Source organism: Pleurodeles waltl, chromosome 2_2, assembly GCF_031143425.1.
Source record: "Pleurodeles waltl isolate 20211129_DDA chromosome 2_2, aPleWal1.hap1.20221129, whole genome shotgun sequence".
NCBI lineage: Eukaryota > Metazoa > Chordata > Amphibia > Caudata > Salamandridae > Pleurodeles > Pleurodeles waltl.
In genome coordinates this window covers 1,024,034,529-1,024,059,504 of record NC_090439.1, presented here as the reverse complement: position 1 = coordinate 1,024,059,504, position 24,976 = coordinate 1,024,034,529, and the positions used below count along the sequence as shown (strand labels likewise).

Sequence of the window (24,976 nt, the reverse complement as noted above, 5' to 3'; positions counted from 1 at the left end):
TACGCGGACGATGTGACCCTTTATCTTACCAATCCTGCGGACAACTTGGATCCCATCCTGCGGGAATTTGTCCGCTTTGAGGGGTTCGCGGGCATCTCCATCAACTGCTCTAAATCGGTAATCTTTCCCCTCACGGACGGCACTGCGGAGGTGTGCTCTGAATACCCCCTGCGCTGTGAGGCGGAAAAAGTCAAATATCTGGGGATTTGGATAAGCCAGGACCTTCAGGAGATTTGGGGCCTTAACTTTGGCAGGGCTATGATGTGGCTGAGCGAGAAAGTGAAATCGTGGGCTTCCCTGCCCCTATCACTAACTGGGCGGATCGCGTTGACAAAAATGATAGTGTTACCCAAATTCCTTTATCTATTCGTAAATATACCTATACCGCTTGCAGCACACTTCTTTGCCATGCTGAGGTCATACCTGGTTAATCTGGTGTGGGCGGGTGGACAGACCAGGGTAGCGTGGGACACGCTGGCGCTGCCACTGCGACAGGGAGGTTTAGGTGCTCCAGATATAAAACTGTATGCCCTCTGTGTTCAGGCTCAGTTCCTACATTTTTGGACCCACCCTGTCCCTTTTCAGCCTCACGTGGCGGTGGAGCGAGATATGGTGGCGCCCCTTCCACTTGGAGTGGCGATATGCGCTAAGGCAAGGCGTCCTAGAGAAGCTGTAGATACGGCTAGGATGCTGCAATGGGTATGGGAGGAGTTGCGTAGGAGAGCCGGGGTCCCGCTGTTATATGCTCCATCGCTGCCTCTGATGCATAACCCGATGCTGCCTTGTGTGGCTGATGGAATAGCTGGTCACCTGATTGATAAGATGAATCTCCGCACCCTTGCTGACCTTTTTCCCAATGGCAAGTTTATGCCTCCCCCAGCGCCGGAGGAGGGAGGTGCGGTGCCCTTTTCCGAATTATTTCTGTACCATAAACTACGTGCGGCGTGCCGGACACTGTGCGAGGGGTTCCCCGACTCGCCGCCAATCTTTACAGCTTTGGAGGCGGTGGTGGGTTCCCCTTCTCCTCGAAAGCTAGTAACTCGTATTTATCGCCATATGCAAAACATGACACCAGAGGTGGCGCCTAAATCTATGCTGTATTGGAACGAGGAGCTGCAGCCTGAGATTTCTGGGGAACAGTGGGAGTTCTGCTGTGGGCAGCTTGCTGAGCTTTCGCCAAATTACAAGCTGCGTTTAATACATTTTAAATACCTACATAGGTTCTACAGAACCCCCATCAGCCTGAAAAGAATGGGGCTTAGGGAGACGGATGAATGTTGGCGATGTGGGTCGGCCTTGGCCACTTTTCTATATATAGCGTGGTCCTGCCCGAGATTGAAGGATTATTGGTCTCAGGTTTTTATATCGGTAAACCAGATAGTGGGCCGCTCGGACGCCCCTTCCCCTCTGCTTGGGCTATTAGGATATGTCAGGGACACTCCGCCAGCAGTGCGCAGGCTGCATGCATTACTTTTACTGTTTGCTAAGAGACGGGTGGCGATCCACTGGGGTAGGCGGAGGGTGCCCGCGGTGAGGGATTGGCTGGCGGATGTAACTTACGGGCATACACAGCTAACAACATTCTGGGAGTTAATGCCGGCTGCGTCTAGACCCCGCGACATCTGGGATCCGTTTGTGAGCTGGGCCCGGGGACAACAGAGCCAGGAATAGGAAGGAGATGTCGTGAGTGAATGATCCCTGGGAGTGGGGTGTCGGGGGGGCTACATCGCACTCTTCGCTTCTCACATCATGGAGGAAATGCCTTTAACATTAGCATGACCCTGACCGATACCCCTGTTTTATTTCGCGGCCGCCCTCCCTAAACGCCAAGGTAGAATGTTGTGACCCTTTTGAGCCCCTGTACCCAGTCTAGGTGCTTGTATTCTCTATCGATATGACATGTTGACTATTGTAATATGTTCCTCTTTGTAGGACACCTAATTGCATACTATATGTAACACATTAACGATGATAACTGGCAAGTTTGTTTGTTGTATTTGCTATAACGTAAAATGCTCAATAAAAAAAAATAAAAAAATAAAAACCTGCTCGGAGTCCTGCAGTATTCTCCTAGGATCATCTCTCTCATGCTTTCACAATATACACAGGTGATACACTTGTTAGCTAAATCCACTTCTTTGAATATTTGTTCTTAAAGCTAAAGGAAACATATTGCAAGATATGTGCACACATGCATAGCGGCCAATTGGTGAAAAAACAACCATTTGCAAAGCAAGTAGGTATCAACGGTCAAATTGCCTTTGCCAGCGCTTGTATTAAAAAAAAATAGATAATAACTATACAAGACCAGAGAGACAAAAATGACAAGCACTGAGCAATCAGAGGAGGACATTTTAAGGGGACACAGAAACTCCGTACCTAGGATACAGGGATGGAATAAGAGGGAATGCACAGAACATTAATTCGATGGAGGCAAGTAGGAACATATGAATGTGGTCAGGTTGAGTGTTTTTAAGAAGCATCCATATTATCAACCAAAGGAGGTACCTTCCTCCTATTACTGGTCTATAAAACTTTGATCAGTGATAAAAGTTCCTAAAGATTGTTTCTGGCTTTGTTTCAGCTGTTGCTTCCAGCACCGGAAGTGTTATGAGGATGCAATGGATTTGGAATGCAACTGGGACCCAGCGAAGATTACTACAGATATCAGCTGTCTGACGAAGAATCTTACCTGTGGTAGGGAGGCATTGTTGTCCTCTGCATACAGGAATTCCAATGGTGCTGCTGCTGTACAGCCGGTTAATACTAGAAGTAGTCTGAATATGTATACTTTGGCATAATCATGATTTACATCAGGGGGGCACATAATCTTCTTAGCTGGCTGTGTTTAATTTACCTTGTATGACTTGGTATTAACATATATATATATATATATATATATATATATATATATATATATATATATATATATATATATATATGGTAAACGTGCGTAAAGTCATCAAATTGAGCAGTTTCAGTGTGTGTGTAGGATTAGCACTTTTGACATAGCATTCCTTGCAAGGCCCTTCCTTCACACATACAATATAAATGGCCATTGAGGCACCTTCATACACTTTCCACGCACTTGCACCTGGAACATCCATGTGCAAATTATATGTGCACCTTGGCCGCAATTGTGATCGGCCTGTTAAAGGGTGCAAAATGTATCGCACCCGACATAATCTGACACAAAAGTGCTCAGAATGTATCATGTGTGATAAATTGCACTGCGTTAAGATTACTGCCCTGGAAATGGGGCTTAATTTGTGGATTTTATTGCTTGCCACGCCAAACCCCACATGTCCAAATTGTATACTGGAGGACGGTGCTTATAAAACAACTTATCTCTGAAATATGTGTGGTAACCGGAGTTGCAAATGTCCATGCTAATTATCATAAAACAAGTAGAGACACAGACCTGCTAGCTCGTTTGCATCATGCATCAAATTATTCCATGCTGACCGTGTTTTCATGAAAAACTCTGCATTTATTGCTTCTCCATTTTGTTATATGTAACAGCATAGTAAGCATTCCATTTATTTATCACGACCTTCATGGCCTACATTTGTTTCATCATCATCTTAATTTTCAATATGTCCTCACGTGTGCTAATTGTTTTTGGTTTTAATCCCAATGCGTTTCGGACAAATGTCCTTCATCAGGGGCTTACTAGTCCTCCAGTAGTGTTCCAAAGTGCAATGTGATAAACTCAAAAAAGGTAATCAAAAAAGAAAGGTAGAAATCCATACACTTGTTAATTAGAATTTTCTGTATCATAGGTTAATATATTATGAAACGTGAAACACAACGGGAAGTCCTGAGTGCCCAACATAATTCCCAATCATCAGGTAGAAAATGTGCAGCACTTTGGTATTAACTGGCTACCAATTCTTAATGATGTATGATGCAGTTAGAATCACGAGCTAAACAGTGTGCACAATTCAAAGTAGGACCATGGACACTAGTAATGGGGCAGCTCCTAAAATATACTTAAACACGCAACGTGAAAATTGCACCAAATATATGTTAAAAACAAAGGCCCATATTTGAAAGAAAATTATGGAGTGTGACGCTGCGCCAAAATTGGCAGCGTCGCGCTCCTTCATTTGACAATGCAGGGATGCGCAGTATTTAATTAAATACGGCGCACCCCTGGGTTGTCCCCTGCGCTGGCGCTAATTTGAGCTGCCTAGCGTCTGCGTTGAGGGGTTTGATTGTTTATGTGTGGGAAGGTGTCACTTCCTGCACATAAACAATCATTTATGGTGATTTGGCACTTCTGTGTGTGCTGCATAATGCAGCGCACACAGAAGTGCCAAAGCGTCATTTTGAAATGATTGTTTATGTGCAGGAAGGGACACCTTCCCGCAAATAAACAATCATGTCTGGCATTTTGCTCTTTCTATGCGTGCTGCAGAAAAAGTAAAAATGAGGAGGAATAAAAGTATTCCTCCTCGTTGCGCCTTGCTAACGCCACCCGTGGGTGGCGTTAGATTTTGGCGCTGCCTCAGGTTTATGAAATCTCGTAAATGTGAGGCAGCATCAAAATGCGATGGGTGTTGCTGTGGCATGCCCACAGCAACACCCACTGCACGCCCCTTCCACGCAAAGGGCTGCGTGTGAAGAGTCCGTATTTAAAGGGTGGTGTAACGCCACCTTGTAAATACGGTGCAGGGCATATCACCACCAGAGCGTCACTAAAAGTGGCATTCCTGTGGCGCTAGAGGTTCTTAAATATGCCCCAAAGTTGGCATACATTTGTGGTAACTGGAGTTACCACACATATCGCATTTAATCGGGTCAACCGCAATCAGGACCACTTAGTGTGAGAGAGGCGTATAAAGTCTTGTGGAATACCCAACAAAGATAGAACTGCATAGGTGTTCATTGCATTTGCATTACCATTCCATGACCTTCTTTTGACCCAACTTTATACATGCTCTGCGATTTCCACCCTGAGTTGATTGCACATGCATACTTTGGATGCTTCTAGCTAGAGGGATTATCAGAGTGTACAGGAGTGGAAGTTATAACTTTTTCCAGTCTTAATATCACTTATACTAAGGTGAAAAGGGCTGGGCAATGAGTAGTCTTTCAAGTCCTTTATTCCACCAACAGCAGCACAGCTCAGATACAACCTTCTTGCTCCCGTTCCAGTTGTCCACTAACCGCCAACATTCTACTTGGTCCCACTGCAACCCTTCAAGAGTCACTGAATATAATGCACAGCTCTGTGACCCCTTAAAAAGCAAGTTGCAACACATCTCCCTCCTTCAGGAAATATAGGTGAAAGTTTTCCTGCTAAGGAAACTATAAGGGTGAAGACTATAATTTGTACAATACTAAAAACCAAACCCCGCAGAGTATAGGGCATGGAATTGCAGATACACATCATCACTACATGAACATCAAAGTTATGCTTTACCAAAAATGGCTGGGAATAACCAAAAAAAAAACAAGCATGTAACCATGTAAATGCTAAAGAGATAAGTTAACATAAGGTTGAATTGTCAGTCTGATAGTCATCGAGCTAGATGACTGCAGACCACAATTCCTTAAATACAATGGTGTCTTCCTTGGATGGGTACCACAGTGAAGACCAAAGCCAGACACTTCGTCATTCTGGGTTGAAATTGTAGCCGTTCCATCATCTTCTTCACACTTTGCCAACCTAGACATATTCCACTCCCCACCATCACTTAACACAATCACAATCTTCTTCACTTGAACAATGCGCTTCAGACCCCAGAATTTTGATCGACCTTGGGCTGCCCACCCCGGTTTCTTTACAATGCGCTTCAGACCCCAGAATTTTGATCGACCTTTGGGTGTCCACCTCGGTTTCTTCACAAACACAAACTCTATCACATTCCATTGTTGTGAACAAACATTGGGGGTTACTATGACCCCGGCGGTGAGTGGTAATGTGGCAGCCATACCACCAACAGGCTGGCAGTGCATACGGACACATTATGAGAATGGCGGGTTGGCTCTCCACTCATACCGCCAAGGCAGGATCATCCGCTGGGCCGGAGATGTCTAGCTCCAGCTCGCGGCCGTCATAGTACCACCGGCAGCATTATGAGCCTGCCTCCCACCATGGTTTTCGTGGCATTAGCAACACCACGAAAATCATGGCGGTAGGCCCTACCGGTGACAGGGAATTCTTTCCCTGTCACCGGTAAGTGGCTCCCCCACCCTCCAAAAACACACACCTGACACCCCTCAACCCCCTCCATCCAAACTCCCCTCCCTCAACCTCCGAGCCTCACACTCACTCCCCACCCCCTCTGATCCTCACACTCCCCCACCCCATCCAATACTCACACTCACCCCCCCAACCCCCATACACACACACACACGCAGACACGCATCACGCATACAACCAATCCCTCAAATTGGCATACACACATTCATAGACACACTGGCATACACTCATTTATACACACATACTTCCAGACATGCTCGCACACATTCTTACAACGATCACACTGACATGCAGACACGCATTCACTTCACCATTCTTACACACATTCACTCACACGCATACAACCACGCTAACAACACAACACACACAGACGCATTCACGCACACACTCAGACTTTCATGCACACACTCAGACACACACACACAACACCCCCCACCCACCCCCTCCCCTGTCGGAAGCCCGACTCACCTTGGTCAAGGAGGTCTTCTGTCAGGGAACGGGAATAGGCACTGCTACCGCCAGCAGCACCCCGCCAGCAGAACACCACCAGGCCGTATTTATGGTCATAATACAGCTGGCGGCGGTCTACTGGCGTGGCGGTGCTGGTGGTAGCAGCGCCAGCTTACCACCGTCCACCAGTATGATCACTGCCGGATTTCCACCCTTCTTGTGGCGGAAGTCCGACAGTGATCATAATATGGCGGATGGATGGTAGCCACGGTATGTTGGCGGCCATCACCACAGCGGTAGGTGGTTTTTACTGCCAATGTTATAATGACGGACATTGTGTTTATCATCAAAGCATTTCTTGTATTTGTCCTGAAGCTTCTTCACTGCACTGGAATCCACACTTTCATACATTCCTTACTCCTCAACCAGACCAGACATTTTAAAACAGCTCCCACGGTCGCTAATATATCCATCACAATCTTTGCCTCATTGCACACGCAATGTTTCCTGAGACAAGCCTGGACATCACTGGAATGGAGTATGCTGCCTCTGGGCTGACCACGTCATGGTTCCCCCCGTAGTGTATGCCGGGCCCGGAAGGGCCGCTTGGCTGACTACCATCCAAAATGGAGATACTGCCCTGGCTAATCATGCACCCTGCTTCTTGGTGATGGAGGATGAAGCCTGTTGGGGACTGATGGGGCTCTGGGGTCTTTCTGCTGATTACCCCCATTGCCAGGCCCTCGCATGCTGGTGATTGTGATTGTGGACCACCCCCCTGGAGCAGTGAATAAAGATGGCCATTGTCTACGGAGTTGCACTTCCTGGTTCCTGCTCTGGCTGTGTGGGGCTTCGGCGGCATAGTGGTGTTTGCCGGTCTACAAAGATATGTGGATCCTGCTACATTGGCGCTCGTCTGCACATCGGAGGGGCTGACCGCCCAGTGAGTCTTTTGGAGGCCAATAGCTCCTGCTTGCAGGTACAGAGGGGCTGAAGGGATGGAAGGGCCCGATTCCGGACAAGATTGGAATCGGATTGGGTATGTCCACTCCCATTGCTTGGCCCCCCCATGGTCCACTTTGCACATCATAACAACCACTACTAACTGCATATTCCCACCATACACTATGCACCCTGGAATGGGAGAGCAAGAGAAGACTCCAGCCACACATACAACGGCACAAGTCCGAGATGGCATTGGGATTGATCTAAAATGAGCCCCAGAGGGATATCATGAGCCAACAACAGTATAAGTCATGCCAGTAGCTGAGGAACTGTAGGCACTGAGAGAGGACATTGCCAATGTGGCCCAGAGAAGCTCCTTGCTCAGCATATTGTGCCTTGAGCTAGAACTCTAATACATGCACCTACAGTTGTGGGTTTCTTGTTGGAAACCACATGCACAATAGACCCTCACCACGGAAGCGGTCAGACTAGATTCTGGTGCAGCTTGTGGCAGAGGGTCCGTCAATGTCTTAGAGTGATAACTTTGGAGAAACTACTATCCACATCCTGATTCCATCACCTGGTATGTTACTGCTCCTCAACTGTCGACTGCTCGTGCTGTGCCATATGTCCTTCTTGGGGGTCGGGCGGGTCGAGTCTGGTTCCAGAGTGAGAAGTGTGACCAGCAGGCACTGCAGTACCATAGCTGTCATTACTAAAGACAAATCATCCTCATCTATTAAACAAAGCACCATGGATAAATGCCACAACCTGGGGGCACAGCTCATGGACCGGGGCCAGTCAGCCGGTTGCATCAGTTACACACAATGCAGCACTCTTGGAGACCATAACGCAATCATGCAACATACTCAATGCCAAAATTGGAAAGATTGGCTCTGACGTTGCCCTACTTTGTCAAGATCTTAGATGAGTGGTGAAATGGATAACTGAGCTGAGATGAGAGCCTCTGCAGTTGAGGACTCAGTGGTCACCCTCCAGCAGAAAATTAATAAACCCGAGGCAGTGTGACCAAGGAGTTGGCCATGCGAGTAGGGAGAGCCCGCCAAAATAATCTGAGATTTGTGCTCTTCCTGGAAGACTGCAAAGGCCAGTCCATGGATGCTTTCCTGATGCAATGAAACCGATCAGTGGTGCCTGCAGAGGCCCTCTCCTCCTGTTTTGGAGTGTAGTAACCCCACAGGACGTGGATAAAGAAGCCTCCCACTGGGGCACGAACCCGACCTGTGATTATCCGGATCCTGAATTACATGGACAGAGACATGATACTTAAATATGCACAGCAAAAGGGCAATATCATGTACCAATCATGTCACATTATGATGTTCTCAGATTACACAAAAATGGTACAGCAACAATGCCAGTCCTTCGTGAGGACGGCAGACCCAGAATTGGGGCTGGGGACCCACTGATTGTACTGCACACTTTTTGAAGCTGAACCATGCTAAACCAGGGAACTGCATGTATTTGTCATACTGTTTGCTCTTATAGCAGTGAGGATTGTAACAGATCTGATCACCAACCTAGAGACAGTTGCAGATTCATCTCTTGAAACTTGCTTTCATGGGGAATGGGGATCCATTGGAAGTGGCCAAGGAGCCCCCCGTTGGGACCTCCTGTCTTCACAGTCTGAGATAGATACCTCTTGTTCTATGAAGTATTCGGGAGAGGAGGCATTAAGAGGAAGTTACTTATTATACAATGATAACAAGCCCAGACCCACTATATGATCACACCTGCACCCGGCAGCACAGTTTCGTTCACACTTCCTTGTTATGAGCAGTGTGGGACCCAATAAACCTGCGGCCTGTATTTGCATAGTGTCGTGGAATGTCAGAGGGGTCCTAGACAAAATGAAATGTGGAGCAGTTCTACGATATGCTATGAGGCTGGGGGCAAATATAATGATGCTAAAAGAAACCCATCTCCTTGGTATTAAAGCCCCCTGTTTTGCCAGATATGGGTATAGTCAAGTATTTCATGCAGGGTTCACAAGAGGATCCAGAGGGACGTGTATATTGATACAGCGTTGCATTCCTTTTCCACTAGACAAGATCTGGTTGGACCACCTGGGCAGGTACAAGGTAGTCACAGGTACTTTATACCCATCATGCTCTGTAGTGTATATGCCCCTCCTCTTGGACAGTCCTTTGTAGACTTATTTGTGGGTCTATGGACCTCCTAAGTGGTTTGTTTCTGATTGAGGGAGACTGGAATGATTCTATGGACCCTCGAGCAGACAGGTGGCGCATACGTAGAGAAGAGTGGAGCAGAACCAAACTCGCCTCTATGACATCTACATTGGGGTTGACGAATACATGGAGGGCTCTCCATCCATCTGGATCATGGTACACTCTGCTGCTCATGGGCCTTTTTCCAGACTGGACTACTTTCACATCCCCATAACATACATACACAGAATATCTGGCATTGACATCTTAGCTTAGAAGGCTGCCCGATCATTCCCCAATAGCTATTACACTCCGAATTGGGCCCCAGAGGGCGTCTTTCCGCTGGCGTCTTTCACAGTGACACCTACAGCTCCCCACGTACAGATTGCATATTATGCAATTTATAGAAGAGTACTTTGTCCTTAATGATGACACAGTATCGTCTGCCTCAACCCTCTGGGAGGCCTTTAAGCCAACACTTCGAGGGTGGATATTAGTGCTGATGAATGACATCACCTAGTCGATCTTGAATCCCAGATGGAGGATTTAGAAAAACGTTGAGCTTATGGACAGGTGGTGCGGATGCAACTGTGGCTGGCACAATGGCAACATCAACAGTCACTATTGGGGAGGCTGAGCAGTCTTGGCAAGCAGCGCCGCGTATACCAATGGGGTGACAAATCAAGCAAGCAATAGGTTGTGCCAGGCTGTATAACATCCTACCACAATCCCTTTGCTTCACGATGCACAGGGGACACTGTTGGTGGGCCCCTCTGAGATTGCATGCAGCTTATTTCGGGCAATGTATGCGCAAAAGGAGACGTTGCCTCATGAACAGATACTTACATTTGTGGAAGCTTTGCATCTTAAGGCCCTGTCCAACATTGCTATGGCCCAAATGGATGAGGAGATCTCAAAGGCAGAGCTCTCAGTAGCTCTCTCTGGGCTCCAGCCAGGTAAAGCCCCAGGACCGAACAGGTTACCCTGTGAATTCTTTAAGTCATTCATGCCCAAATTAGGGAGACATCAGTTAGAGTTCATTCACACCACTGCTGCAGATGCAACACTCCCACCTGAGAGGCAACATACAGAAATTGTGATTTTCCCTAAGCCGGGCCATCCACCAGAGATCATTCTTCCTATTGCCCCATTACCCTCCTGAACATGGAGGCAAAACTACTTGACAAAACGCTGACTGGCACACCACATCCTAGACTTTGACCACCCAGACCAGGCCGGCTTTATGCCTGACTGTGCCACTCGTCATAGTATATGCCGTGTGTCCAATGCTCTTGCGCTTGTGAATCTCCTGGGCGGCCTGCAGCAATACTTTTGGCAGATGCCGACAAAGCGTTCAACTTCAACTGGGACTATCTATTTGCCCTGCTTTGCTGACTGAATTGTGATGCCAGACTCCTTTCCTATGTGTGGCTGCCATATACTGAACTGATGGCGGCAGTTAGAGTTGCGGGCTAAGTGTCCAACTCATTTCCAATCCAGTGGGGAAAACACAGGGGGGCGCTCTCTCTCCACTATTATTCACTCTGGTTGTTCATCCCCTGGCTGTTTGGGTCAGGATGGATGCCCAGGTGCAGGGTTTTGAATGGGGCTCAGAGTCCTCTAATAGGATAACCGTGTGCTCTGACGATATCCTGTTTCTCGTTACTGACCATGAGATCACCGGACCACGACTCATGCAGATTATTTAGATATTCAGCAAGACATCTGGTCTTTATATGAACACCTTGAAATTGGATGTGTTCCCAGTGAATGGGTATAGAGGGCCTATGGATTGGCTACCAGGCCTGAGGTTCATGACATATGGCTTTAAATATCTAGGGGTGTAAATATCGCCAGATGCAGCAATGTCCTGGTCAAGAAACTTGGAACCGGCCTTGGCCCAGGTGATGAAGGATGTAAGGACTTGGTTGCTCTTGCCGTTGTCTTTAATGGATCAGTTGGCTAAATTAAAGATGGTCCTCTTGCCTCGCCTACTATATTGATTGCCGAATTTTCCCTATCCCATCCCCAGGTCATGGTTTCGACATCTTAATACAATTCTGACAGGATTCCTCTGGAATGGAGAGACACCAAGCATTACACTTGCTTTATGCCTTCGGTCTACTTATGGTGGGGCCATTGCGATGGCAGATATTTACCATTTCCCATTTAGCCATTGTTAATGACTGGTGGTATGAGCACTATGGAGACCCCAAATATGCGGTAGAGAAATGGGCGATGGATAAGGTTCCTTTACTTGAGTATCTCTATGGGGGGAACTCTACGCTCTTCTACCAGCGACACAAGTCATATTAAATTTGTGGAAGGGATCCCTGCACCATTTGGGATGGTGGGGAAAACCTATGGAAGAGACACCGTTGTGGCAGGGTGATATCCTGCAACAGGTTGCTCAATTGGAGTGTTTTCCAAAATGGGATGCCTTGGGTATCGCCACTCTAGGAGATGTAATAAATGGCACGGGTCTTGAAATCCTTTTAAGAGTTACAGCTTGAATATCACTTACATCGTAGCCAATTTCATCACTACCTGCAGATCCCCCATGCTATTGGCATCTACATTAGACACCTGGAGACTCTTCCCGACTTTAATCCACTTGAAGGTAAGCTCCTCCTGGAGAATTTAGGGGACCACAAAATCACAAAAATATATTGTTCCTTGATTTTTAACAGCCCAACACATTGTCAGCCCTTAGAACAGCATGGTAAACAGATATTGATACCCTAAATGACGATGATTGGAGTGAGACCCTGAGAGCCCCTTCGAGCCATATCAGCAGTGTCTCTGACTTATACAGCTTAAATATCTTCACAGAGGTTACTACCCGAGATATCGCTTGTGATGCATGGGAATGATGAACTCTGCTGTGCCTACGCTGCCAGATGGACAAAGGCATATTCTTACACATGGTATGAAGCTGCACAGTATTGAATAGATTTTATTGAGGTGACCACTTGCCTTGACAAGGTGATCTCCTGTACAATACCATTGGATCAGAGACTGATTCTCTTACATGTTGCTGATGGGCTTGAGGGTAAGAGGTACAAAAGGACGCTCCTCTTTTTAGGACTAACTCTGGCTAAAGGGAAACTGTCAAAGCCTAGAAATCCGAGCCCCCCTCTCCCTTGCAGTATGGAAGAAGGGTCTAGACCACTGTATGGGACTGGAGATTTGTGTGATCCAGATCTGTCCTTTTCTTCTTCTTCTTCTGAATCCGACAAACCTTTTGAGCAGTTCCGAGGGGCAAGGAGAAAACAAATTCACTCACTTCATTAAATGACAGTGTAACATATTTTGCCACAAATTAAATCTCAGAGACAAACTAAAAGTTTAGAAAGGTATTGATTACAGACTCAGAGTCAAACATACAAAAATTAGTCTCAAAACCATGCTATATATGTAGAGAATCACCGAAGGAGAATTAAAACGCGCGCCCCCCGTGCACCCCCCTCCCTCCCCAAGCCGGGGATGGAAGGGGAAGACCTTCCCCTTCCACCCCCGACCCCCCCACCTCCCCCCGTGACGTCAGCACGCGAGCGCACGCTGATTAGTCACAGGGGCCTCCCAGAGATTCCAGCGCGATTGAAAGAGAAATGCTAAGCATTTCTCTTTCAATCACGTGGGGGATGCCCGGAGGGGCTTCAAAGGGAAGGAAATGTATTTCCTTCCCTTTGAAGTCTCTCCGAGGGTTTCAAAAGCCGGATTGCTTGCAATCCGGCTTTTGAAACCCCACTAAACACCAGGGATTTTTTTTTTTTGTGATATTGTGATAAGGGAGCGACCCCTTGGGCAAGGGTCGCTCCCAGGGGGTGTATGTTTTCGGGAAGGCCTTTTCTGCCCCCCCCTGGGGGCAGATCGGCCTATTATTAGGCCGATCTGCCCCCAGGGGGGGCAGAAACCTCTAGGCACCAGGGATAATTTTTTGTACGTTTTTTTTTTTTTTTTTTTTAGGTGGGGAGCAACCCCTTAGGAAAGGGTCGCTCCCCTTGGGGGAAAATTATATTTAGGCAATTTCTGCCCCCCTTGGGGGCGGATTGGCCTATTTTGATGAGTCCAATCTGCCCCCAAGGGGGGTAGAAACCACTAGACACCAGGGAGTTTTTTCTTTGCGTGAATTTCACGCAAGGGGAGCGACCCGTTAGGCAAGGGTCGCTCCCTGTGGGGGGGGGGCAATTTATTTTAGGCCATTTCTGCCCCCCCAGGGTGCAGATCGGCCTATTATTAGAGGGCAGAAACCTCTAGGCGCCAGGGCAAATTAATTTTTTTTTTTTTTGTTTCTTTTTTTAGAGATGGGGAGCGACCCATCAGGCAAGGGTCGCTCCCCTGGGGGGCAAATTGTATTTAGGCCATTTCTGCCCCCTTTGGGGGCAGATTGGCCGATTTTAGGTCAATCTGCCCCCAAGGGGGCAGAAACCACTAGGCACCTGGGATTTGTTTTTTGGCGCCAATGTCACGCAGGGGGAGCGACCCCGTAGGCAAGGGTCGCTCCCGGGGGGGGCATGGGGGTTGGGGGGGCAAATTTATTTTAGGCCATTTCTGCCCCCCCTGGGGGCAGATCGGCCTATTATTAGGCCGATCTGCCCCCAGGGGGGGGGGCAGACCCTCTAGGCGCCAGGGGAAATTTGTTGTTTGTGTTTTTTTTTTGTTTGTTTGTTTATTTAGAGATGGGGAGCGACCCATCAGGCAAGGGTCGCTCCCCTAGGGGGGCAAATTGTATTTAGGCCATTTCTGCCCCCCTTGGGGGCAGATTGGCCGATTGTAGGTCAATCTGCCCCCAAGGGGGCAGAAACCACTAGGTACCTGGGATTTTTTTTTGGCGCCAATGTCACGCAGGGGGAGCGACCCCGTAGGCAAGGGTCGCTCCCGGAGGGGGGGGATGGGGGTTGCGGGGGCAAATTTATTTTAGGTCATTTCTGCCCCCAGGGGGGGGGCAGAAACCTCTAGGCACCAGGGGAAATGTTTTTTGTGTGTTTTTTTTGTTTGTTTGTTTATTTAGAGATGGGGAGCAAATTGTATTTAGGCCATTTCTGCCCCCCTTGGGGGCAGATTGGCCGATTGTAGGTCAATCTGCCCCCAAGGGGGCAGAAACCACTAGGCACCTGGGATTTGTTTTTTGGCGCCAATGTCACGCAGGCGGAGCGACCCTGTAGGCAAGGGTCGCTCCCGGGGGGGTGGGGGTTAAGGGGAGGCAAATTTATTTTAGGCCATTTCTGCCCCCCCGGGGGCAGATCGGCCTATTATTAGGCCGATGGGGGCAGAAACCTCTAGGCGCCAGGGGAAATGTTTTTGTGATGGTTTTTTTTTTTCTTGTTTGTTTTTTTAGAGATGGGGAGCGACCCTGGGGGGCAAATTGTATTTAGACCATTTCTGCCCCCCTGGGGGCAGATTGGCCGATTTTAGGTCAATCTGCCCCCAAGGGGGCAGAAACCACTAGCACCGGGGATTTGTTTTTTGGCGCCAATATCACGCAGGGGGAGCGACCCCGTAGGCAAGGGTCGTTCCCGGGCAGCAGGGTTTGGGGGGGGTGGGGGGTCAAATTTATTTTAGGGCATTTCTGCCCCCACCCCCCGGTGCCGGCTGAGCTAGAGGCCAAACTCCACAGGTAGGCACTTTGCAAAAAACACCTCTGTTTTCTGTGAAAAAAAATGTTGTGTCCACGTTGTGTTTTTGGCCATTTCCTTTCGTGGGCGCTAGGCCTACCCACAGAAGTGAGGTACCATTTTTATCGAGAGACTTTAAAAAATGCACAGGGTTGGTAGGTTTCCCTAGGTGCCGGCTGAGCTACAGGTCAAAATCCACAGGTAGGCACTGTTTTCTTTCAAAAAATTGGATGTGTCCACGTTGCGCTTTGGGGCGTTTCCTGTCGCGGGCGCTAGGCCTACCCACACAAGTGAGGTATCATTTTTATCGGGAGACTTGGGGGAACGCTGGGTGGAAGGAAATTTGTGGCTCCTCTCAGATTCCAGAACTTTCTGCCACAGAAATGTGAGGAACATGTGTTTTTTTAGCCAAATTTTGAGGTTTGCAAAGGATTCTGGGTAACAGAACCTGGTCCGAGCCCCACAAGTCACCCCATATTGGATTCCCCTAGGTCTCTAGTTTTCAGAAATGCACAGGTTTGGTAGGTTTCCCTAGGTGCCGGCTGAGCTAGAGGCCAAAATCTACAGGTAGGCACTTCGCAAAAAACACCTCTGTTTTCTTCCAAAAATTTGGATGTGTCCACGTTGCGCTTTGGGGCGTTTCCTGACGCGGGCGCTAGGCCTACCCACACAAGTGAGGTATCATTTTTATCGGGAGACTTCGGGGAACGCTGGGTGGAAGGAAATTTGTGGCTCCTCTCAGATTCCAGAACTTTCTGCCACAGAAATGTGAGGAACATGTGTTTTTTTAGCCAAATTGTGAGGTTTGCAAAGGATTCTGGGTAACAGAACCTGGTCCGAGCCCTGCAAGTCACTCCATCTTGGATTCCCCTAGGTCTCTAGTTTTCAGAAATGCACAGGTTTGGTAGGTTTCCCTAGGTGCCGGCTGAGCTAGAGACCAAAATCTACAGGTAGGCACTTCGCAAAAAACACCTCTGTTTTCTTCCAAAAATGTGGATGTGTCCACGTTGCGCTTTGGGGCGTTTCCTGTCGCGGGCGCTTGGCCTACCCACACAAGTGAGGTATAATTTTTATCGGGAGACTTGGGGGAACGCTGGGTGGAAGGAAATTTGTAGCTCCTCTCAGATTCCAGAACTTTCTGCCACAGAAATGTGAGGAACATGTGTTTTTTTTGCCAAATTTTGAGGTTTGCAAAGGATTCTGGGTAACAGAACCTGGTCCGAGCCCCGCAAGTCACCCCATCTTGGATTCCCCTAGGTCTCTAGTTTTCAGAAATGCACAGGTTTGGTAGGTTTCCCTAGGTGCCGGCTGAGCTAGAGGCCAAAATCTACAGGTAGGCACTTCGCAAAAAACACCTCTGTTTTCTTTCAAAAAATTGGATGTGTCCACGTTGCGCTTTGGGGCGGTTCCTGTCGCGGGCGCTAGGCCTACCCACACAAGTGAGGTATCATTTTTATCGGGAGACTTGGGGGAACGCTGGGTGGAAGGAAATTTGTGGCTCCTCTCAGATTCCAGAACTTTCTGCCACAGAAATGTGAGGAACATGTGTTTTTTTAGCCAAATTTTGAGGTTTGCAAAGGATTCTGGGTAACAGAACCTGGTCCGAGCCCCACAAGTCACCCCATCTTGGATTCCCCTAGGTCTCTAGTTTTCAGAAATGCACAGGTTTGGTAGGTTTCCCTAGGTGCCGGCTGAGCTAGAGGCCAAAATCTACAGGTAGGCACTTCGCAAAAAACACCTCTGTTTTCTTCCAAAAATGTGGATGTGTCCACGTTGCACTTTGGGGCGTTTCCTGACGCGGGCGCTAGGCCTACCCACACAAGTGAGGTATCACTTTTTATCGGGAGACTTGGGGGAACGCTGGGTGGAAGGAAATTTGTGGCTCCTCTCAGATTCCAGAACTTTCTGCCACAGAAATGTGAGGAACATGTGTTTTTTTAGCCAAATTGTGAGGTTTGCAAAGGATTCTGGGTAACAGAACCTGGTCCGAGCCCTGCAAGCCACTCCATCTTGGATTCCCCTAGGTCTCTAGTTTTCAGAAATGCACAGGTTTGGTAGGTTTCCCTAGGTGCCGGCTGAGCTAGAGACCAAAATCTACAGGTAGGCACTTCGCAAAAAACACCTCTGTTTTCTTCCAAAAATTTGGATGTGTCCACGTTGCGCTTTGGGGCGTTTCCTGTCGCGGGCGCTTGGCCTACCCACACAAGTGAGGTATAATTTTTATCGGGAGACTTGGGGGAACGCTGGGTGGAAGGAAATTTGTAGCTCCTCTCAGATTCCAGAACTTTCTGCCACAGAAATGTGAGGAACATGTGTTTTTTTAGCCAAATTTTGAGGTTTGCAAAGGATTCTGGGTAACAGAACCTGGTCCGACCCCCGCAAGTCACCCCATCTTGGATTCCCCTAGGTCTCTAGTTTTCAGAAATTCACAGGTTTGGTAGGTTTCCCTAGGTGCCGGCTGAGCTAGAGGCCAAAATCTACAGGTAGGCACTTAGCAAAAAACACCTCTGTTTTCTTTCAAAAATTTGGATGTGTCCACGTTGCGCTTTGGGGCGTTTCCTGTCGCGGGCGCTAGGCCTACCCACACAAGTGAGGTATCATTTTTATCGGGAGACTTGGGGGAACGCTGGGTGGAAGGAAATTTGTGGCTCCTCTCAGATTCCAGAACTTTCTGCCACAGAAATGTGAGGAACATGTGTTTTTTTTGCCAAATTTTGAGGTTTGCAAAGGATTCTGGGTAACAGAACCTGGTCCGAGCCCCGCAAGTCACCCCATCTTGGATTCCCCTAGGTCTCTAGTTTTCAGAAATGCACAGGTTTGGTAGGTTTCCCTAGGTGCCGGCTGAGCTAGAGGCCAAAATCTACAGGTAGGCACTTTGCAAAAAACACCTCTGTTTTCTTCCAAAAATGTGGATGTGTCCACGTTGCGCTTTGGGGCGTTTCCTGTCGCGGGCGCTTGGCCTACCCACACAAGTGAGGTATCATTTTTATCGGGAGACTTGGGGGAACGCTGGGTGGAAGGAAATTTGTGGCTCCTCTCAGATTCCAGAACGTTCTGCCACAGAAATGTGAGGAACATGTGTTTTTTTAGCCAAATTGTGAGGTTTGCAAAGGATTCTGGGTAACAGAACCTGGTCCGAGCCCTGCAAGCCACTCCATCTTGGATTCCCCTAGGTCTCTAGTTTTCAGAAATGCACAGGTTTGGTAGGTTTCCCTAGGTGCCGGCTGAGCTAGAGACCAAAATCTACAGGTAGGCACTTCGCAAAAAACACCTCTGTTTTCTTCCAAAAATTTGGATGTGTCCACGTTGCGCTTTGGGGCGTTTCCTGTCGCGGTCGCTTGGCCTACCCACACAAGTGAGGTATAATTTTTATCGGGAGACTTGGGGGAACGCTGGGTGGAAGGAAATTTGTAGCTCCTCTCAGATTCCAGAACTTTCTGCCACAGAAATGTGAGGAACATGTGTTTTTTTAGCCAAATTTTGAGGTTTGCAAAGGATTCTGGGTAACAGAACCTGGTCCGAGCCCCGCAAGTCACCCCATCTTGGATTCCCCTAGGTCTCTAGTTTTCAGAAATTCACAGGTTTGGTAGGTTTCCCTAGGTGCCGGCTGAGCTAGAGGCCAAAATCTACAGGTAGGCACTTAGCAAAAAACACCTCTGTTTTCTTTCAAAAATTTGGATGTGTCCACGTTGCGCTTTGGGGCGTTTCCTGTCGCGGGCGCTAGGCCTACCCACACAAGTGAGGTATCATTTTTATCGGGAGACTTGGGGGAACGCTGGGTGGAAGGAAATTTGTGGCTCCTCTCAGATTCCAGAACTTTCTGCCACAGAAATGTGAGGAACATGTGTTTTTTTTGCCAAATTTTGAGGTTTGCAAAGGATTCTGGGTAACAGAACCTGGTCCGAGCCCCGCAAGTCACCCCATCTTGGATTCCCCTAGGTCTCTAGTTTTCAGAAATGCACAGGTTTGGTAGGTTTCCCTAGGTGCCGGCTGAGCTAGAGGCCAAAATCTACAGGTAGGCACTTTGCAAAAAACACCTCTGTTTTCTTCCAAAAATGTGGATGTGTCCACGTTGCGCTTTGGGGCGTTTCCTGTCGCGGGCGCTTGGCCTACCCACACAAGTGAGGTATCATTTTTATCAGGAGACTTGGGGGAACGCTGGGTGGAAGGAAATTTGTGCCTCCTCTCAGATTCCAGAACGTTCTGCCACAGAAATGTGAGGAACATGTGTTTTTTTAGCCATATTTTGAGGTTTGCAAAGGATTCTGGGTAACAGAACCTGGTCCGAGCCCCGCAAGTCACCCCATCTTGGATTCCCCTAGGTCTCTAGTTTTCAGAAATGCACAGGTTTGGTAGGTTTCCTTAGGTGCCGGCTGAGCTAGAGGCCAAAATCTACAGGTAGGCACTTCGCAAAAAACACCTCTGTTTTGTTCCAAAAATTTGGATGTGTCCACGTTGCGCTTTGGGGCGTTTCCTGACGCGGGCGCTAGGCCTACCCACACAAGTGAGGTATCATTTTTATCGGGAGACTTGGGGGAACGCTGGGTGGAAGGAAATTTGTGGCTCCTCTCAGATTCCAGAACTTTCTGCCACAGAAATGTGAGGAACATGTGTTTTTTTAGCCAAATTGTGAGGTTTGCAAAGGATTCTGGGTAACAGAACCTGGTCCGAGCCCTGCAACTCACTCCATCTTGGATTCCCCTAGGTCTCTAGTTTTCAGAAATGCACAGGTTTGGTAGGTTTCCCTAGGTGCCGGCTGAGCTAGAGACCAAAATCTACAGGTAGGCACTTCGCAAAAAACACCTCTGTTTTTTTCCAAAAATTTGGATGTGTCCACGTTGCGCTTTGGGGCGTTTCCTGTCGCGGGCGCTTGGCCTACCCACACAAGTGAGGTATAATTTTTATCGGGAGACTTGGGGGAACGCTGGGTGGAAGGAAATTTGTAGCTCCTCTCAGATTCCAGAACTTTCTGCCGCAGAAATGTGAGGAACATGTGTTTTTTTAGCCATATTTTGAGGTTTGCAAAGGATTCTGGGTAACAGAACCTGGTCCGAGCCCCGCAAGTCACCCCATCTTGGATTCCCCTAGGTCTCTAGTTTTCAGAAATGCACAGGTTTGGTAGGTTTCCCTAGGTGCCGGCTGAGCTAGAGGCCAAAATCTACAGGTAGGCACTTCGCAAAAAACACCTCTGTTTTCTTTAAAAAATTTGGATGTGTCCACGTTGCGCTTTGGGGCGTTTCCTGTCGCGGGCGCTAGGCCTACCCACACAAGTGAGGTATCATTTTTATCGGGAGACTTGGGGGAACGCTGGGTGGAAGGAAATTTGTGGCTCCTCTCAGATTCCAGAACTTTCTGCCACAGAAATGTGAGGAACATGTGTTTTTTTTGCCAAATTTTGAGGTTTGCAAAGGATTCTGGGTAACAGAACCTGGTCCGAGCCCCGCAAGTCACCCCATCTTGGATTCCCCTAGGTCTCTAGTTTTCAGAAATGCACAGGTTTGGTAGGTTTCCCTAGGTGCCGGCTGAGCTAGAGGCCAAAATCTACAGGTAGGCACTTCGCAAAAAACACCTCTGTTTTCTTCCAAAAATGTGGATGTGTCCACGTTGCGCTTTGGGGCGTTTCCTGTCGCGGGTGCTTGGCCTACCCACACAAGTGAGGTATAATTTTTATCGGGAGACTTGGGGGAACGCTGGGTGGAAGGAAATTTGTAGCTCCTCTCAGATTCCAGAACTTTCTGCCACAGAAATGTGAGGAACATGTGTTTTTTTAGCCAAATGTTGAGGTTTGCAAAGGATTCTGGGTAACAGAACCTGGTCCGAGCCCCGCAAGTCACCCCATCTTGGATTCCCCTAGGTCTCTAGTTTTCAGAAATGCACAGGTTTGGTAGGTTTCCCTAGGTGCCGGCTGAGCTAGAGGCCAAAATCTACAGGTAGGCACTTCGCAAAAAACACCTCTGTTTTCTTTCAAAAATGTGGATGTGTCCACGTTGCGCTTTGGGGCGTTTCCTGTAGCGGGCGCTAGGCCTACCCACACAAGTGAGGTATCATTTTTATCGGGAGACTTGGGGGAACGCTGGGTGGAAGGAAATTTGTGGCTCCTCTCAGATTCCAGAACTTTCTGCCACAGAAATGTGAGGAACATGTGTTTTTTTAGCCAAATTTTGAGGTTTGCAAAGGATTCTGGGTAACAGAACCTGGTCCGAGCCCCGCAAGTCACCCCATTTTGGATTCCTCTACGACTCTAGTTTTCAGAAATGCACAGGTTTGGTAGGTTTCCCTAGGTGCCGGCTGAGCTAGAGGCCAAAATCTACAGGTAGGCACTTCGCAAAAAACACCTCTGTTTTCTTTAAAAAATGTGGATGTGTCCACGTTGTGCTTTGGGGCGTTTCCTGTCGCAGGCGCTAGGCCTACCCACACAAGTGAGGTATCATTTTTATCGGGAGACTGGGGGGAACGCTGGGTGGAAGGAAATTTGTGGCTCCTCTCAGATTCCAGAACGTTCTGCCACAGAAATGTGAGGAACATGTGTTTTTTTAGCCATATTTTGAGGTTTGCAAAGGATTCTGGGTAACAGAACCTGGTCCGAGCCCCGCAAGTCACCCCATCTTGGATTCCCCTAGGTCTCTAGTTTTCAGAAATGCACAGGTTTGGTAGGTTTCCCTAGGTGCCGGCTGAGCTAGAGGCCAAAATCTATAGGTAGGCACTTCGCAAAAAACACCTCTGTTTTCTTCCAAAAATTTGGATGTGTCCACGTTGCGCTTTGGGGCGTTTCCTGACGCAAGCGCTAGGCCTACCCACACAAGTGAGGTATCATTTTTATCGGGAGACTTAGGGGAACGCTGGGTGGAAGGAAATTTGTGGCTCCTCTCAGATTCCAGAACTTTCTGCCACAGAAATGTGAGGAACATGTGTTTTTTTAGCCAAATTTTGAGGTTTGCAAAGGATTCTGGGTAACAGAATCTGGTCCGAGCCCCGCAAGTCACCCCATTTTGGATTCCTCTACGACTCTAGTTTTCAGAAATGCACAGGTTTGGTAGGTTTCCCTAGGTGCCGGCTGAGCTAGAGGCCAAAATCTACAGGTAGGCACTTCACAAAAAACACCTCTGTTTTCTTTAAAAAATGTGGATGTGTCCACGTTGTGCTTTGGGGCGTTTCCTGTCGCAGGCGCTAGGCCTACCCACACAAGTGAGGTATCATTTTCATCGGGAGACTGGGGGGAACGCTGGGTGGAAGGAAATTTGTGGCTCCTCTCAGATTCCAGAACGTTCTGCCACAGAAATGTGAGGAACATGTGTTTTTTTAGCCATATTTTGAGGTTTGCAAAGGATTCTGGGTAACAGAACCTGGTCCGAGCCCCGCAAGTCACCCCATCTTGGATTCCCCTAGGTCTCTAGTTTTCAGAAATGCACAGGTTTGGTAGGTTTCCCTAGGTGCCGGCTGAGCTAGAGGCCAAAATCTATAGGTAGGCACTTCGCAAAAAACACCTCTGTTTTCTTCCAAAAATTTGGATGTGTCCACGTTGCGCTTTGGGGCGTTTCCTGACGCAAGCGCTAGGCCTACCCACACAAGTGAGGTATCATTTTTATCGGGAGACTTAGGGGAACGCTGGGTGGAAGGAAATTTGTGGCTCCTCTCAGATTCCAGAACTTTCTGCCACAGAAATGTGAGGAACATGTGTTTTTTTTGCCACATTTTGAGGTTTGCAAAGGATTCTGGGTAACAGAACCTGGTCCGAGCCCCGCAAGTCACCCCATCTTGGATTCCCCTAGGTCTCTAGTTTTCAGAAATGCACAGGTTTGGTAGGTTTCCCTAGGTGCCGGCTGAGCTAGAGGCCAAAATCTACAGGTAGGCACTTCGCAAAAAACACCTCTGTTTTCTTCCAAAAATGTGGATGTGTCCACGTTGCGCTTTGGGGCGTTTCCTGTCGCGGGTGCTTGGCCTACCCACACAAGTGAGGTATAATTTTTATCGGGAGACTTGGGGGAACGCTGGGTGGAAGGAAATTTGTAGCTCCTCTCAGATTCCAGAACTTTCTGCCACAGAAATGTGAGGAACATGTGTTTTTTTAGCCAAATGTTGAGGTTTGCAAAGGATTCTGGGTAACAGAACCTGGTCCGAGCCCCGCAAGTCACCCCATCTTGGATTCCCCTAGGTCTCTAGTTTTCAGAAATGCACAGGTTTGGTAGGTTTCCCTAGGTGCCGGCTGAGCTAGAGGCCAAAATCTACAGGTAGGCACTTCGCAAAAAACACCTCTGTTTTCTTTCAAAAATGTGGATGTGTCCACGTTGCGCTTTGGGGCGTTTCCTGTCGCGGGCGCTAGGCCTACCCACACAAGTGAGGTATCATTTTTATCGGGAGACTTGGGGGAACGCTGGGTGGAAGGAAATTTGTGGCTCCTCTCAGATTCCAGAACTTTCTGCCACAGAAATGTGAGGAACATGTGTTTTTTTAGCCAAATTTTGAGGTTTGCAAAGGATTCTGGGTAACAGAACCTGGTCCGAGCCCCGCAAGTCACCCCATTTTGGATTCCTCTACGACTCTAGTTTTCAGAAATGCACAGGTTTGGTAGGTTTCCCTAGGTGCCGGCTGAGCTAGAGGCCAAAATCTACAGGTAGGCACTTCGCAAAAAACACCTCTGTTTTCTTTAAAAAATGTGGATGTGTCCACGTTGTGCTTTGGGGCGTTTCCTGTCGCAGGCGCTAGGCCTACCCACACAAGTGAGGTATCATTTTTATCGGGAGACTGGGGGGAACGCTGGGTGGAAGGAAATTTGTGGCTCCTCTCAGATTCCAGAACGTTCTGCCACAGAAATGTGAGGAACATGTGTTTTTTTAGCCATATTTTGAGGTTTGCAAAGGATTCTGGGTAACAGAACCTGGTCCGAGCCCCGCAAGTCACCCCATCTTGGATTCCCCTATGTCTCTAGTTTTCAGAAATGCACAGGTTTGGTAGGTTTCCCTAGGTGCCGGCTGAGCTAGAGGCCAAAATCTATAGGTAGGCACTTCGCAAAAAACACCTCTGTTTTCTTCCAAAAATTTGGATGTGTCCACGTTGCGCTTTGGGGCGTTTCCTGACGCAAGCGCTAGGCCTACCCACACAAGTGAGGTATCATTTTTATCGGGAGACTTAGGGGAACGCTGGGTGGAAGGAAATTTGTGGCTCCTCTCAGATTCCAGAACTTTCTGCCACAGAAATGTGAGGAACATGTGTTTTTTTAGCCAAATTTTGAGGTTTGCAAAGGATTCTGGGTAACAGAATCTGGTCCGAGCCCCGCAAGTCACCCCATCTTGGATTCCCCTAGGTCTCTAGTTTTCAGAAATGCACAGGTTTGGTAGGTTTCCCTAGGTGCCGGCTGAGCTAGATGCCAAAATCTACAGGTAGGCACTTCGCAAAAACACCTCTGTTTTCTTTAAAAAATTTGGATGTGTCCACGTTGCGCTTTGGGGCGTTTCCTGTCGCGGGCGCTAGGCCTACCCACACAAGTGAGGTATCATTTTTATCGGGAGACTTGGGGGAACGCTGGGTGGAAGGAAATTTGTGGCTCCTCTCAGATTCCAGAACTT

At 48.2% G+C, this 24,976-nt stretch overlaps 1 protein-coding gene across 2 annotated transcripts in view; it reads left to right on the top strand.

Annotated features, from left to right (window-relative positions):
* OC90 (otoconin 90) overlaps window positions 1-24,976 on the top strand; it is a 443,355-nt gene that overhangs the window by 155,151 nt on the left and 263,228 nt on the right. For both annotated transcript variants that reach the window (XM_069220767.1, XM_069220766.1), the window contains exon 6: window positions 2,585-2,697. In XM_069220767.1, coding sequence (XP_069076868.1) covers window positions 2,585-2,697 — 113 coding nt within the window. The remainder of the gene's footprint in view (window positions 1-2,584; window positions 2,698-24,976) is intronic.